General features: G+C 42.3%; 2 protein-coding genes across 3 annotated transcripts in view; one reads left to right on the forward strand and one right to left on the reverse strand.

The window, feature by feature from the left end:
- The window catches only part of PARN (poly(A)-specific ribonuclease), a 168,348-nt gene extending 158,850 nt beyond the window's left edge, over positions 1 to 9,498 (reverse strand). The window contains exons 1-5 of the mRNA XM_079944221.1: positions 9,254 to 9,498; positions 8,773 to 8,850; positions 5,780 to 5,859; positions 4,915 to 4,982; positions 4,748 to 4,829 (exon numbers count right to left, since the gene is read on the reverse strand). Of these exons, the coding sequence (XP_079800347.1) occupies positions 4,748 to 4,829; positions 4,915 to 4,982; positions 5,780 to 5,859; positions 8,773 to 8,850; positions 9,254 to 9,272 (327 nt within the window). The 5' untranslated portion in view covers positions 9,273 to 9,498. The remainder of the gene's footprint in view (positions 1 to 4,747; positions 4,830 to 4,914; positions 4,983 to 5,779; positions 5,860 to 8,772; positions 8,851 to 9,253) is intronic.
- Positions 9,499 to 12,996: 3,498 nt separating this feature from the next.
- BFAR (bifunctional apoptosis regulator) overlaps positions 12,997 to 16,372 on the forward strand; it is a 28,447-nt gene continuing 25,071 nt past the window's right edge. Inside the window, exon 1 of one of the 2 annotated variants that reach the window (XM_079946015.1) lies at positions 12,997 to 13,507. The gene's annotated coding sequence lies outside the window, so the exon portion shown is untranslated. The remainder of the gene's footprint in view (positions 13,508 to 16,372) is intronic. The other variant, XM_079946014.1, reaches the window with a different exon arrangement.

A 16,372-nucleotide genomic window follows, 5' to 3' on the forward strand; every position in this document is an offset into this window, starting at 1 on the left:
ATTTCTACTCCACGGCTGCCAAATCATCCATTAATTCACTTAAACTATCTGGGCTCTTCTCCTTTATAGCCTATAAAACAAATATCCTTTGTTTCACAACTTTTAAGAAAATTTTACTTAGTGAACATATATTCTCCCAATCGGCAGGAAACTCCTGGTGGCTGTACTGACTAGGAGACTATAAATAAAAATTAAATGTATTTCTATTATCTCACCCCAGGTTCAGGTTTAAGGTAGCAAACATGTGCAAGTTATAAGGTATCAATTATTCACTTCAACTTAGATTCTGAAAGCCCCAAATCTTTTTTTTCTTTTTTTGGCCACGCCGTGTGGCATGTGGGATCTTAGTTCCCCGACCAGGGATTGAACCTGCGCCTCCTGCTTTGGAAGGGCAGAGTCTTAACCATTGGACTGCCAGGGAAGTCCCAAGCTCTTAATTGGATGTTCTTTACATTCAAGATCAAAATAGAGAAAAATTCCCAGTAACGAGACTTATTAAATACATATCTCAAGCCTAGGGTAAGTCAAAATATATAAGTAAATGTTAGTAAAAATATTAATTAAATAATACTACACAAGAATGGGAAAATTTTCACAAAGTTCTTACTCAACTGACTGAAGAGTGGGAAACATCACTGTAGCTTCTCTAATTTTATTCTTGTTTTAAGTCAGAACATTAGAGGGCAGCACACAAGTCATTTTAATCTGACCCCTCATAGAACTACCTTCCTGACCTCTACCTGACATTATACCATCAGTCTAGGCTGAGGGACGCTGTACCAGTTCCAGTACTCTCTTTAGAGATGCCACTGAAGACAAGGTCTTCTACATTAGTGATTTCTTTATGATAACAGAAGGGGAAATGTCCTGAGGTCTCTAGTCTGAGGAAAGCTGAACTCCTCCTGAGCTCTGGCCTATTTCGATCCTATGGGCCACAGAATTGATTGTGTGTTCCCCCTATTCTTGGCTGGTAGGAAGCTCAGAGACAAAAAGGTGAGACTTTCTTTGACACAAATTCTGTGTTCTAATCATAACACAGTAATCGTATCCTCATTTTTCTTTTCTTCCAACTTTTCACTTACTTATCTTTTTAATCTTATGTTAAAAGGTTTCATATACTGTATATACTTTTATATATATATATACATATACTTTTTACCCAACACAAATTCTTTTTAAAATATGATGAGATATAAAAAGGCAAACTTACCAAATACACACACACACACACACACGTGTGGGTACAGGCACATCATTTTCCATCATGTCCAGGTTTCCTGTGGTTTCAAATAAGCAACCAGTCCCCGCCCACATCTTCCCTTTTTATCTTGTTCTGAACAAGACCCAATGACTTCTGACTTGGGCCACAAGCCTTTTTATCTACCATGCCTGAGTATTCTTAAAACTCTGCCCACCTAATATTCCATCACTGACAGAGGCACCAAAAGATGGATTATGGAAAGGCATTTTTGTCCCTGCTGTCACTAGACTCCAAAACATCCTAACTTCCTTCTTTAAAAATCCAGAGTCAGAGATTCACCTATCCCCTTTTTGAAGCTATTTACTTTCCACTCAAATAATACCCTCTAAGTTGCACACAAAAAAATGTACTTTATGCCACTGAACTGAAAGCCTCTTAAAATGGTAAATTTTAGGTTATGTATTTTTTACCATAATAAAGAAAAAAACCCATCTAGAAAAATGGCACAGATAAACCAGTTTCCAAGGCAGAAATAGAGACACAGACGTAAAGAACAAACATATGGACACCAAGGGGGGAAAGCGGCCAGGGGTTGGTGGGGGGAGGGTGTGGGATGAATTGGGAGATTGGGATTAACATATATACACTAATTTGTATAAAACAGATAACTAATAAGAACCTGCTGTATAAAAAGAAAAGAAAAGGAAAGAAAGGAAAAACCCTTTGAACCAACAAAATCTATTTGTGGTTTACTAACCACTATCTTTGGTTTGTCCTAAATGTACCATTTTCAGGATTCAAAAGATGAGCATGGCTACTTGGGAGGACAATTTGACGCATCTATCAAAATGTTAAATATATAAGCTCTATGAGTCAGCAATTCCCCTTCTAGGAAATCTATAAAAACATTCCTACATATAACCAAGACATGCTGCACACAGATGCTGACTATAGCATTGTTTAAATAGGTAACCACTGGAAAACTTCTGAACTCCAGTTAAATAAATTATAACATATCCATACTATGAAATATGAAGACAGTGTGTTAAGTAGAAAATACAAGTTATATAAAATATGAATATTATGATCCTGTGTATATTAAAGAAAAAAGCTAAAATTATGTATATATATGTAGACATAAGAGTATATGTACATATGGACATAAAAGGAGTGAAATGGGGAAAGAAGTGGCATGGGGAAGACGGGATAAAAAAAGAAACTCGTTCTTTACTCTCCAGACAGCAGCAGGGTCTCGATTTTTCATGACCACGTATGTATTTTCTTCCATGAATTCAACTATAGATGTTCAGTCAGAAAAAGGAAGGAGAAGAGAAGAAAAAGAGGAGGTGAAGACAGTGCCAATGCCATGCAGTTCTTCTGTCGCCCCACTGGACGGGCACGTGCTCCAGGAGTGTGCCTGGCTCTCAGGTAGCTCCCCCATATCCCGCCCAGTGTGAGCAGCTCACTATGTATACAGATGCTTATTTTTCAAAGAGCATATTAAGTTATTTTGCCCCCAAACTCTCCCTGCTTTAAGGGTAATAAGAGCTTTTCAAGATTGATTTTTGACCAGACACAATTTTCACCCTAGTCGCTGACTCCAGAAGCTAATAAGTTCCTTGTAAGATGCAACCCTGCTGTCACCATAGAATTTTAAAACAAAATCCACCTTAGATGGAGGACAAAAGAAAAAAATTCAAAGACACTATCATTTACCATATCCATACAATTCACAAGTTTACTTACTGAGTCTAAACCTCTTCTCTGCCTTTGCTTTTCCAGAACAGAGAATGGCACCTATTTTTTTTTTTTTTTTGCGCTACACGGGCCTCTCACTGTTGTGGCCTCTCCCGTTGCGGAGCACAGACTCCGGACGCGCAGGCTCAGCGGCCATGGCTCACGGGCCCAGCCACTCCGCGGCATGTGGGATCTTCCCGGACCGGGGCACGAACCCACGTCCCCTGCATCGGCGGGCGGACTCTCAACCACTGCGCCACCAGGGAAACCCGAGAATTGCACCATTTTTATCCCATTGTCCATTTTAGACATTAGTCTCTGGCCTGTCTTCAAGTCTGTGATGTCTTTCTTTGTTTTAAGGAGTGGCTGGCTACTATAACTACCTAAAGTGTTCCAGGTGTAGCCCCAGAATGGCTTTGTACAATGGGTAGGGTTCTTTTGATCTGTTTCCAATTCATTTCCTAGAATAACTGTGTTTGTGTTGGTGTTTTAGAACAAAGCATCATCCCCAAGGTATCTCATTGCCACTGTCTGCATGTTTGATTAACCCCTGGCTAAAGCCATGGAATCCACTTTAAATAATTGTGTTTTCCTGGTACTGTTGGAAAACTACATCCACACAAATTTCCCAACTGAGCCTATTTTTCTCTCAGTGAAAATCTACAAATACTGTTTAATTAAGTATCCTATACTAAGGTGACTGGTAAATAGCTGTTAAATGGTTGCAGGGTAAAGAAATATCAACTATGGTTTATTTGCTAATTTAAGAAAAATTCAGGTTTACAAAACCAAAATTACCTTCTCTTCAGCTCTAGATATACAATTAATGCTCAATTTCATTTGTTTATATCCTGCCTTATTACAGAAAGAACCTGACATGACTCAGTCACTCAGAAGCCTACCCTCCAGGCTTTCTTAACTGCATTACTACTTACATGCAGGAAAAGGGAAAGATGGGAAGACTCAAAGGAACTAATGTTGCTACGGGGAGAGAAGCTCAAGCATAAGATCATGAGGGAGAAAAGGCCAACATTCAGCTTTCATCACATATCCATTCGCTATACACTTATTCACATTCACCTTATCCATTGTATCAGATTATTAAGAGAGCAGAAAGAAAAAAAAAAAAAAAAAGAGAGAGCAGAACGGGGAGACTGATATTCACTGAGTGTCTACTAGATCAGCTACAACTCCAAACAGGGTGTTCTAAAGGAGAACCTCCTTGTATCCTTACCTTGGCTCGTAAAGTCAGCCCTCTCCTACTCAGGAGGAAACAGTGGTCTTTATCTACCCTCTCTTTCCTAATTGGTGAGCTTGGGAAAAGAAACTGAACATATATAGCTTAGCCCCTTTTGGGCTTTCTCTTTTCAAAGAGGATACACACATACCCGCCTCTTCCAGAAAATAAAGCTCTACCCTTGGAGATGGGTACAATGAGAATGGGGTGGGAAGAAGCCTGAAGGTCCTGATCTGTAGGTTCAATTCAGGGGTAAGACATTAAAAATCCCCAAAAGAGTCACACTACGAAGCCATGGTCTCAGATTCAGCTTTACTAATGATAAAGCTCACGTTCTCATTTCCATCTGCCTGTCACTTACATCTCATTCCTTAACTCATTCTCAAGTAAAAGGGAAGATGGGAGTGTCATTAATTTACAACCCTAAAACTGAAAGTCAGAGAGGTGAAATGATTTGCCCAAAGTGCAAAGTTAGTAGTAGAACCAAATTTTAGAGAGAATTCTGATTCCACATTTCCACACTGCCTCATCAGCAATTCATAACAGAAAAACAACTCAATTATACTACTAACCTGACAAACAAATTTGACATCTGGTGAAGATCTATTGAAGGGTTTCGGGAAAACATAGAAGTTAAAAGACTTTGTTATATACCTGGGGAAAATAAGATAAAAGGAGACTTAGGGCGTTACATTACGCCATGACAAAAGAATTCCCACCACTTATTAAAACAACCTACTTTGAATCTGTGTAGTCATACTTAAAAGTGCAAAGGCCAAACTGAAACAGCAAAAAGTCCATGGAATGCTGGAAAAGGGAAATAAAATATCTGTCAAAACAGTGCTCTACAGTCGACGTCAGCAACAGTATTCTCAATCAGGTGGGTTTTCTGATTACTTAACTTTGTTCCAATTAGAACAGATTACAGATTATCTATCAGACGCATTATTTTTTTAACATCTTTATTGGAGTATAATTGCTTTACAATGGTGTGTTAGTTTCTGCTTTATAACAAAGTGAATCAGTTATACATATACATATGTTCCCATATCTCTACCTTCTTGTGTCTCCCTCCCTCCCACCCTCCCTATCCCACCCCTCTAGGTGGTCACAAAGCACCGAGCTGATCTCCTGGTGCTATGTGGCTGCTTCCCACTAGCTATCTATTTTATGTTTGGTAGTGTGTATACGTCCATGCCACTCTCTCACTTTGTCACAGATTATCCTTCCCCCTCCCCATATCCTCAAGTCCATTCTCTAGTAGGTATCAGATGCATTATTAATTTATATACATTTCTTAATATTTTTCCCAACTTAGGCACCTATCCACCATCCAGAGTGTCATGGTAAACCTATTTCCAAATGATTAAAATAACCACATCACATTTCCTGTAAATCAAATTAACACTGAAAATACTAAACCTTCCCCAAAATGTTTTCCAGCAAACAATTATTTTTGCTGTTGTTTTAAATACCACTAAAATATCATTTTGTAGCTGGGGTTGAGACATTAATGAACAAGTTTAACGATTATATTCCTCTATAATTCAACATATGCAGGATCAACATGGGAAAAAAAATTTTTTTCTAGCACATCCACGTACCTTCTTAAGCTTCTGATACCTTTCTTCCGGAGTGTCAAAACCATTTGTTAATGCGGTGACCGAGGGTCCATCGCTGATTCCTAGATTTTAAGAAATAAAAGTTGTTTTTTTTTTTTTTTTTTGCGGTACGCGGGCCTCTCACCGCTGCGGCCTCTCCCGCCGCGGAGCAGAGGCTCCGGACGCGCAGGCCCAACGGCCATGGCTCACGGGCCCAGCCGCTCCGCGGCACGTGGGATCCTCCCGGACCAGGGCACGAACCCCTGTCCCCTGCATCGGCAGGCGGACTCCCAACCACTGCGCCACCAGGGAAGCCCGAAATAAAAGTTTTTAACTTGTTAATAAATGCTAATGGAAAAATGTCAGTCAACTATTCAATGGCGCTATAATTTCATATTTTCATGAATTAAAATTAATTGGAAGTGCTCCTTTCTTCACTTTCTCAAAATTAGCATTAATTTCACTGGCTACCAAGCTAAACTCTATAGTAATGAATTTAGAGATGTGAATGTTTCAATTTGAGAATGGGCAGTTTCAGTGTCTAAAATAGATTTCAAATATAGAAAACACTATAGAGACCTCACCAAAAAACTATTAGAATAATAAAGGAAGTCAGTAAAGTTGCAGGATACAAAATTAATATACAGAAATCTGTTGTAAATTTCTATACACTAATAACAAACTATGAAAAACAGAAATTAAGAAAACAATCCCATTTACAATTGCATCAAAAAGAATAAAATACCTAGGAATAAATTTAACCAAGAAGGTGAAACACCTGTACTCTGAGAACTATAAGACATTGGTGCAAGAAATTGAAGACAATGGGAATAAATGGAAAGACTGTGCTCACGAATCCAAAGAATTAATACTGTAAAAATGTCCATATTACCCAAAGCAATCTACAGATTCAAAGCAATCTCTATCAAAATACCCATGGCATTTGTCACAGAACTAGAACAAATAATCCTAAAATTTGTATGGAACCACAAAATACCCCGAACAGCCAAAGCAATCTTGAGATGCCACCTCACGCCTGTCAGAATGGTTATTCTCAAAAACACAAGAAATAACAAGTGTTGGCAAGGTTGTGGAGAAAAGGGAACCATCATGTACTGTTGGTGGGAAGGTCAACTGGTACAGCCACTATAGAAAACAGTATAAAGCTTCCTCAAAATACTAAAAATAGAACTAACATATGAGCCAACAATTCCACTTATGGATATTTATACGAAAACAAAAATTATTTTTTCTTCAATAATTCTAATTCGAAAAGATATATGCATCCCTATGTCACTACATCATTATTTACATCATTATTTACAATAGAAAAGACATAGAAGCAACCTAATTGTCCAAAGATAGATGAATGGATAATGAAGATGCCATATATACACACACACATATATATATACACACACATACATACATACATATATATACACATACATATATAGAAATATTACTCAGCCATAAAAAATAAAGCCTTGCCATCTGCAACATGGATAGACCTAGAAGGTATTATGCTAAGTGAAATAAGTCAGAAAGAGAAAGACAAATACCATATGATTTCACTTATTGGTGAAATCCAAAAAACAAAACAAACAAACAAAACAAAACAAAGACATTCATACAGGGAGTAAACTAATGGTTGCCAGAGGGGAGGGGGTGGGTGGAAAGGCCAAATAGGTGAAGGGGTTTAAGAGATACAAAGTTTCAGTTATAAAATAAATGTCACAGCATAGGGAATAGAGCCAACAATAACTTTGTAGCTAACAGATGGTAACTAGACTTAGCATGGTGATTTCATAGTGCATAAAAATATCAAATCACTATGTTGTACACCTGAAACTGATATAATTGGTCAATTATAATTCAGTTAAAAAAAAAATTAGGTTTCAAAACAGTCATGATTTAAGGAAACAATCTCTATGACTGAATAAGTTTTGCTGCTTTCAAAGATTAATGCATACTCAGACATCAACAAATACTGATGCGCATTATTGTTAGAGTACAGTCTTGGTCAACAGTTTGGAGTAACATCTACACAACAAAGGTATACTCAAGGTCAAGAGACAATTATTTGCGGTGAAAACTCTTAGCTTTCCAGGGAACTGACTCCAACTAGAAACTGCACACTTAATTAAAGCCAAAGATTACCCGCAGCACGGAGTCCTTTAGAAAGAGCTGAAGTCTTACAAACATGTTAAGCTTGTAGCAAAAGTGTTATCTATAACCAAAAGTGGATATCTTTGATCCAAAAGGAGAAAAAGAAAAAATCTTGCAGTTATAACTGTTAGTAAAGTATTAGACACACATGCACACCCATGCCAAGGCAGGCAATGAACACTTCCACTAATGCCTAGAGGAATACCCTCATTTATCTGCAAAAGTCCGACCCTAAAGTCCGTCACAAAGGACAAATATTGTATGATTCCACTTATAGGAAATGTCTAAACTAGTCAAATTCAGAGACAGAAACAGTGGTTGCCAGAGGCAGAGGGGAGAGAGGAGTTGGGAATTATTGTTCAATGGGTAGAGTGTTTCAGTTCTGAAGATGAAAAAGTTCTGGAGATGGATGGTTGGAGATGGATACACAACAATGTGAATGTATTCAATGCCACTGAACTTTAAAACGATCAATTTTATGTTATGTGTATTTCACCACACGTACAAAAAAGCCTGACTCGAACTCCCAAGCTGTCTCACACACATCCAACAGTTTTTAAGCAGCACCAAAACCTTAATCTCTATCTGCAACCCTGAGAGGTCTAACAACCACAAACCCAATCACAAAACCCACCGCACCTCACCTCTTCCGTGCTTTCGAAACGTTTAAGAGGAAACGTGGAGACCCATGCAACTTGCCCAAGGCTACAAACAGGGAGGAGCGGCCAGCAGGCAGAAGTCCGGGGCAAGGGAGCAGGGGGTAGGGGTGCAGGAGTTTTGGCTATGCACTGCAAGGTGCCAGCCTCAAGCTTGCAAGCGAGGGATACCTGAAAACTCCCCATCGATGGCGAAGAAGTCCGCCTCCTCTATGGCTTGGTACACTTTGTGGAGATTACTCTTAAAATCTGTGGAGAAACCGAGAAGAGGCTCAGAACCGGTGGCCTAGCTGCTTGCCCACGGGCTACTAGATTGGGAAGGAAGGAGGGCCCGGGGAACTCCTACGTCTCCTAGGGCGGAAGGACAGGTCCCTGAGGGGTGCACAGACAGGGGCGGAAAATAAGCCCCGCGGGGACACGAGCCTGAGAGGGATAAGGCCCTGGGGGTGCCCGGGTAAGAAAGACGACAAGGCCCCCAAGGGTGTATGGGCCAGAGAGGAATAAGGCCCCCCAAGAGGCGCAAAATGGGAGCAAACCCCTGAGGGGCTGCCTCTGCCCCAGGCCCCGCCAAGCAGACCGGCCGTGTTCCGGGCCTAGCAGGCCGGGTGAAGGGGGCCGCGGGTACGCGGGGAGGTGCACGGCGGACACGCACTGCTCCTGATTATCTCCATTTTGCAGAGTGGCCAGGCCCGCGGCCCCGTCCGGCCCGCCTCTGCCGTTCCACTCGCGAAGTTCCACCGCCAGCAGCGCAGGCAGCAGCGGCGGAGACCGCGGGGGTGACTTCCGGAAACAGCGCGCGCCGGCGCGCCGTCACGTGTGCTTGCGTCATGGCAGGGGCGGGGCCAAGGCTGGGTTCCTTTCCCGGGACACAGGAGGGGCGTGGCTATCAAAGTCCTTCAAGGCGTGGTCTAACTGGTGAGGACCAGACTTGGACAATTTACTTTATTTATTTATTTTTGGCTGCATTAGGTTTTCGTTGCTGCATGCCGGCTTTTTCCAGTTGCGGGAGCGGGGGCTACTCTGTTGCGGTGCGCGAGCTTCTCATTGCGGTGGCTTCTCTTGTTGCGGAGCATGGGCTCTAGGCACGTGGGCTTCAGTCGTTGTGGCACATGGGCTTAGTAGTTGTGGCACGCGTGCTCTAGAGCACAGGCTCAGTAGTTGTGACGCACAGGAGTAGTTGCTTCGCGGCGTGTGGGATCTTCCCAGATCAGGGCTCGAACCCGTGTCCCCTGCATTGGCAGGCGGATTCTTAACCACTACACCACCAGGGAAGCCCGGGCCATTTACTTCAGAAGTTTGCGTGACATGACATCCATCCAGTTGATGAATATATATTTCTTGAGTTCCAGTTATGTGCCGGGCACCCTGAAAGGAGTGGGGATACAGTGAGGAATAAAAAAGACAAGCTCCCACTGGAGCTTAACTTGAGGGAAGAGGGGAAAGTCAGGCAGGAATCGAACTTGCCACTTGGAAACCCAAAGTTCGCTGTGAAAAGAAAGAGCAGGGTGCTGCAATAAGAATAATGGAAAAGAGAGTTACTTACAGAGGTGACGGGGAACGCAAACCTGAGACCTTTATCTACTGCACTAGCTACTGGGAGTACTACGGTGGGCAAAACAGATTAGGTCTTGCCTGATGGAGTTTTACGTTGGTTTGTGGTTTGCAGTTGATTCCCAGAGCCTACGACACTGCTGACACGTCGAGATGCTCGATAAACGTGGGTTGAGTGAATGAATTCACCTTGGTCTTTCACGAAAGCCTACTATGAAAGTTGGTTAGAAGATCTGCTTTCAAAGGCTAACTCTGCCATTTATTAGGTCTGGAATTATTCAATCTTCCTAAACCTCGATTTTCTCATCCACTAAATAGGGTTGAGGATCAGTGGTGATAATGTATGTGAATTGTAAAGCACTGTAAGAATAAATGTAAGATATGATCAGCGTTCTGACCTGCTGTCACATTTCCCTGCATTCACACCTTAGGTTTGAGAGAAATACTGAGTAGGAACCACTTGTGCTTTTTGAAAAGAAGATAACCATTTTCTCCCAAAAGAAAATATTAAGAACCCTAAAGAACAAGTAAGAGTGTGACCATATTTTCCCCACCAGGTGCCACAGGTCCATTTTCCTCTACTCATTGAAAGGAAATTTATATATAGTTAATTAGGCCCTCTATTCCTAGTGTGAGCAGCAGAGAGTAAATGTGAAAACCAATATGACAAGTAGTCAAACTTCAAACTTGAAATATCTTTCTGCCTTCTAGTATCAGCTTTAAAAGTCCTAGATGGAAAGTACTGGTCACATATGGCCACTTAAATTTAAATTTTAAGTAATTTAAGTTCAATAAATATCAACTTACTGCAAAGCTACAGTAATCAAAACAGTGTGGTACTGACATAAAGACATAGAGACTAATGAAATAGAGAGCCCCCAAATAATCCCTTGAATAAATGGTCAAATGATTTGCAACAAGGATGCCAAGACCATTCAGTGAGGGAAGGATACTCTTTTCAACAAATGGTGTTAAGAAAACTGAATATCCACATGCAAAAGAATGAAGTTAGAACCTTACCTAACACAGTATAAAAATTAATTCAAAATAAATCAAACATCTAAATGTAAGAGCCAAAACTATAAGGGTTTTAGAAGAAAACATAGGGCAAAAAAGCTTCATGATGTTGGATTAGGCAATGATTTTTTGCTATGACACCAAAAGCATAGGCAACAAAAGAAAAAGTGATGAATGAATTACATCAAAATTAAAAACTTCTGTGCATCAAAGGACACTATCAGGAAGGTGAAGAGGCAACCCACAGAATGGGGAAAAAAACTTGCAAATCATATATCTGATCAAGCGTAAATATCCATAATATATAAAGAACTCCTACCACTCAAAAACAGGGCTTCCCTGGTGGCGCAGTGGTTGAGAGTCCGCCTGCCGATGCAGGGGACGAGGGTTCGTGCCCCGGTCCGGGAAGATCCCACATGCCGCGGAGCGGCTGGGCCCGTGAGCCATTGCCGCTGAGCCTGCGCGTCCGGAGCCTGTGCTCCGCAGTGGGAGAGGCCACAACAGTGAGAGGCCCACGTACCGCAAAAAAAAAAAAAAAAAACAAAACAAAACAAAAAAAACACACAAAAACAAACAATCCAATTTAAAAAGGACTTAAACATTTCTCCAAAGAAGATATAAATGGCCAACAAGCTCATGAAAAGACGCTCAACATCACAAATGCAAATCCAAACCACAATGAGATATCATTTCATACCTATTAGGTAAGAAATTGGAACTTTGTGCACTGCTAGTGGGAATGTAAAATGGTACAGTCACTATCGAAAACAGTATGGTCCTTCTTTAAAAAATTAAAAATAGTATTATAATATAATGCAGCAATTCCACTTCTGGGCATACACCCAAAATAATTGAAAGGAGAGGTTTGAATAGGTATTTGTACACCCATGTTCATAGCAGCATAATTCACAATAGCCAAAAAGTGGAAACAACCCAAGCATCTATCATCAGATGAATGGATAAACAAAATGTCACGTATACCAACAATGGAATTTTATTCTGCCTTTAAATGGAGGGAAATTCTGACACATGCTACAAAGTAGATGAACCTGGAGGACATTTGCTAAGTGAAATAAGCCAGTCACAACAAGACAAACACTGTATGATTCCACTTATATGTGGTACCTAGAGTAGTCAAATTCTTTTTTTTTTTTTTTTTCCTGCGGTACACGGGCCTCTCACTGTTGCGGCCTCTCCCGTTGCGAAGCACAGGCTCCAGACGCGCAGGCTCAGCGGCCATGGCTCACGGGCCCAGCCACTCCGCGGCGTGTGGGATCTTCCCGGACTGGGGCACGAACCCGTGTCCCCTGCATCGGCAGGCGGACTCTCAACCACTAGCGCCACCAGGGAAGCCCCGAGTAGTCAAATTCTTTAACAGAAAGTAGAATGGTGGTTACCAGAGGCTGGGGAAGGAACTATTGGTAACTGTTGAATGGGTATGGACTTTCAGTTTGGGAAGATGATCAAGTCCTGGATGGTGGTGATGACTGCACAATGTGGATACAGTTAGTGCCACTGAACTGCACACTTGAAAATGGTTAAAATGGTAAATTTTGTTACGTATCTTTCACGGCAATTTTTTTAAAATATGCTGATACGTATTGCTAGACTATCCTCCAGAAAATGAGTCATACACTCCTGGCACTAGCACAGAACATTACCAATCTTTTTACTCTTTGCCCATTTGATTGCTAGGGAAAAAAAATCATCCCAAATTATCGATTTAACAATCTCCAGGCCAGTGATTTAAAACAGGTAATCCTCATGAATTCTTAACGAACCAAGACGCTGGGAAAAAAAAACAAAAACAAAAACGTGGTGATAAGAAAGTCATGTTAATTCCGATTCTTCTTAATACTGCAAATGGAAATCTAGCCATGGTTCTCTGACTTTCTGCATAAAATGTAAAGGCAAAAAAAAATTGTGGCGAGTACAGTACGGTCTTGTAATATAATTTTAATTTCCGGGCAAAGCTGTTTCCTGTAGATACAATAACAGCCACTCTGGAGGATCAAATACACACAACAGCCTCACCTTCTCAGTGTAAAGCCCTGGCTCAAGGTCTGTGCGTCCAAGAGTAAGGGGCGGGACCGGCGGTAGTACGCCTGCGCGAACCTCCCCGGCCCAAGAGTGGCCTCTCTAGGCAGCGGGGAGGGCGCGGGGTCGAGGGGGTTAGGGAACGAGCGCAGCCTCTCCTCTATGGTCGCGGGCCGGGGGCACTCTCCTCCGCAGTCAGGCCTAGGTTATTTCCGGAAGTGCAGCTGTTATCTCTTCCTTTGCTTACGCTGGGTTCCAGGCGGGCGTCGATGGCCAGTTCGGCCCCGGGATGAGCGCGGCGGTAAGCAGAGGTTTGGCGGAGGATGGCCAGGGGCCGGCCCGGGCTCGATTTGGGGGCGGGGTGTGGATCGCGGATGTGTAGGACGGACTCCGAGGGGTGCACGGGCTTTCTCCTCCCAAGCCCCGGTCCTGAGCAGCCGCGGTCCTGGCCTCGGGGAGTGGACTCCCGCTTGGCCAGCTTCTCCATCCCTTCCCGAGAGCCCACCTCGGAACGGCCGGTCTGTTGGCCTCACCTGTGTCCCCTCCAGGGTCAGAGTCCGAGCCTGTAGTTCCGGGATCTCCCTAGGGCGAGAGGGAGGGGACGTCGCTTCCACATACCTTGGAGGGAGACGACGGGGCGCCCGCCCCCGGGAGCGCGGGTCGCAGCCTACGACAGCGCGTACAGTATTGACCAGGCTTCTGATAGACGCCAGACTGGGCTTCAGGTCTGACTGGCCGGGCACGTTCCGGCCCCAAGGCTGAACGATTGCTCTAGTTTTAAAAGAGGGTAACGGACGCACAGAAAAGACAAAGTGAAATCCCGGAGTCGCAGCCCCAGCTCTTGTGATTCTGAGCTCACGGCTCAGAAATCTGGACTTATGCAAAAGGGAGTTTTCTTTAAAAAAAAAAAAAAAAAAAAAAGGCAAAAGAGAGGACATGTCAAGCTGGGGATCTTTGGCGGGCAGAAGGCGGCCCCCCAACTTTGGTGGGGAGGAGGAAGAGCCAGGTGCTGTCATGGTCTGAACAGTCCCCGTTGGGTCCTCCCCACCCAAGCCCGTTTGTCGGTCCTTTGTAGGTGGTCTTGATGTCACTCTCTGAAACGTCAATAGAAAGGAGTTTTGCTGTCTTCCCTGGACGCACCCCAGAGCTGACGCAGAGTGCACGTGTGGGTTGGGTTGTTTTGTTTGTTTTTGTCACAGCTATTTTGTAAACAAGCCAGCCTAGGGATATACAAACCCATATCTCCATAAACTTGATGGAAAAATTGTGCTTCTCCAGGGCAGTTCTGTCTTTTTTTTTTTTTAAGCTCCAGTATTTGGCACTGGTACTATCTACATAGCTGGCACTAAATAAATACCACTATTAATAATTCTATTAATAATACCAATCACTCATACAGCAGACTTTTTGAATATCTATAGATAGAATTTGTCATTTAAGCCTCCTTCAAAGGAGGTGTTATTATCCTGAACTTATAAATGGGAAATAGGAGTCTCAGAGCAGATAAATGTGATCTGGTTTGGAACCCAGGTCTGTCTAACCTTTAAGACCATACTGTTTCAGCCTCTCCAGGGAAATCATAGTCTAGGAGATAAGAAAACATGCACAAATAAAAGTTACACTAGTGCACAGAGGCAGGAAGGATTAATTTGGGTTATGAGGGGAGTTAGTTATTAAAGATTTTCCAGTGACAGTTGAATTGGGTCTTGTCAGTTGGACACTTTTGACCCATAGATGGTGTGGCGCTGTGTTACAGATGGAGGGAACAGGGTGATATGAAAAAATGCCCAAGGAGCAGGAACTAATAGGTGGGACTAGAGTATAATGTGTGAGTAGGTGAAGAGGAGGAGGTAATCAGGATAATAGTAATATCTAACACTTATTTTGCACTTACTATGTGCCAGGCACTATTCTTAGTGCTGTGCATGCATTAATTCATTTAATCCTGCCAACAACCCTATCAGACAGGTCCTATTCATATCCCCATTTTACAGATGAAGAACCTGAGGCACAGAGAGGTTAAGTGACTTGCCTGAGGTCACGCAACTAATAATTGCAGGCTTTGGGATTTGAATTCAGGCATTCTGGCCCCAGAGTTTGTGCTCTTAGTTTAAAAGTTATGTTGATTGCAGGGGGGCCATAAAGATTCTTAAATGACAAGCTTATGACCATGGGTTTTATAGTCTCACAGTTGGGAAGGTTTTGAGCAAAGGAAGGACTTGATCAGAATTTTGCTCCAGGAGGATGATTCAGACAGTGGCGAGAGGAGGGACTAGAGAGAAGAGGAAATGAGATTGGAAGTGTTATTTAAACTTGATTTTGTTAATATCTCACCTGTACCTTGTGTGACACATATACTTAGGCATCTCAGTGTTTATTGGTATGTAACAGCTCTCTAGTTCCCAAACATCCATGTACACAAGAATAGTCTAAGGGGCTTGTTTAAAATGAACATTCTTGGGCCTCTCTGCCAAATATCTTTGAGTTCACCAAACTTCCCAGGTGATTCTGTTGGAAGTTCTAAGAAACTTCTGTGAAAGAAGTCAAAGATTTGTGGATTTGATTTTCAGCTACAAATATCTAGAACTCAGCTTTGTGCCAGTAGCTCTCAGGTACAATGATAGAATTCTCTGGCTTGGTTCCTGACCTTCAGGAGCTCAGAATTTGGTCAGAGAGGCACTCAACCATCAGTGTGCAAGTCCTGAAAAGGATTCGTTAGTTTAGAATGTGTGAATCGTAACGGAATAGTTTAAAAACAGATAGCTAAGGTATGGGTTACTGGTAACTACCAGTAGTTTTTGATCACTTTCTGAGTCATTAGGTATCTCCAGTGTTTCATACAAGATAGGTCGTTGAATATATGCCACAGAGAAGACACGAAAGAGGAGAGACCAGGACACGCTTCCCTGTGTGCACTTATCTTGCCCACCACCACTCACAGGCAGTAAATCACAGGGTCTCAAATTGCAGGCAGCTCAGTGTCCAGTGAGCTAGCTAGCTGCCTTTGCCCTAGTGATTTCTGACCCTGTCTAGAAAGAAAATCTGTCTATTTGGAGTTGGAAAAACACAAAGTTTTATGCAGGAAGAGCCTGGAAATGCTTCTCTTATGTTAATGAAAGCCAGTTTCCGCCACCTCCAAGAAGTACAGACCATGTTCTGTTTTATT

The sequence above is a fragment of the Stenella coeruleoalba genome, assembly GCF_951394435.1.
Source record: "Stenella coeruleoalba genome assembly, chromosome: 15".
In the NCBI taxonomy this organism is placed as follows: Eukaryota; Metazoa; Chordata; class Mammalia; order Artiodactyla; family Delphinidae; genus Stenella; species Stenella coeruleoalba.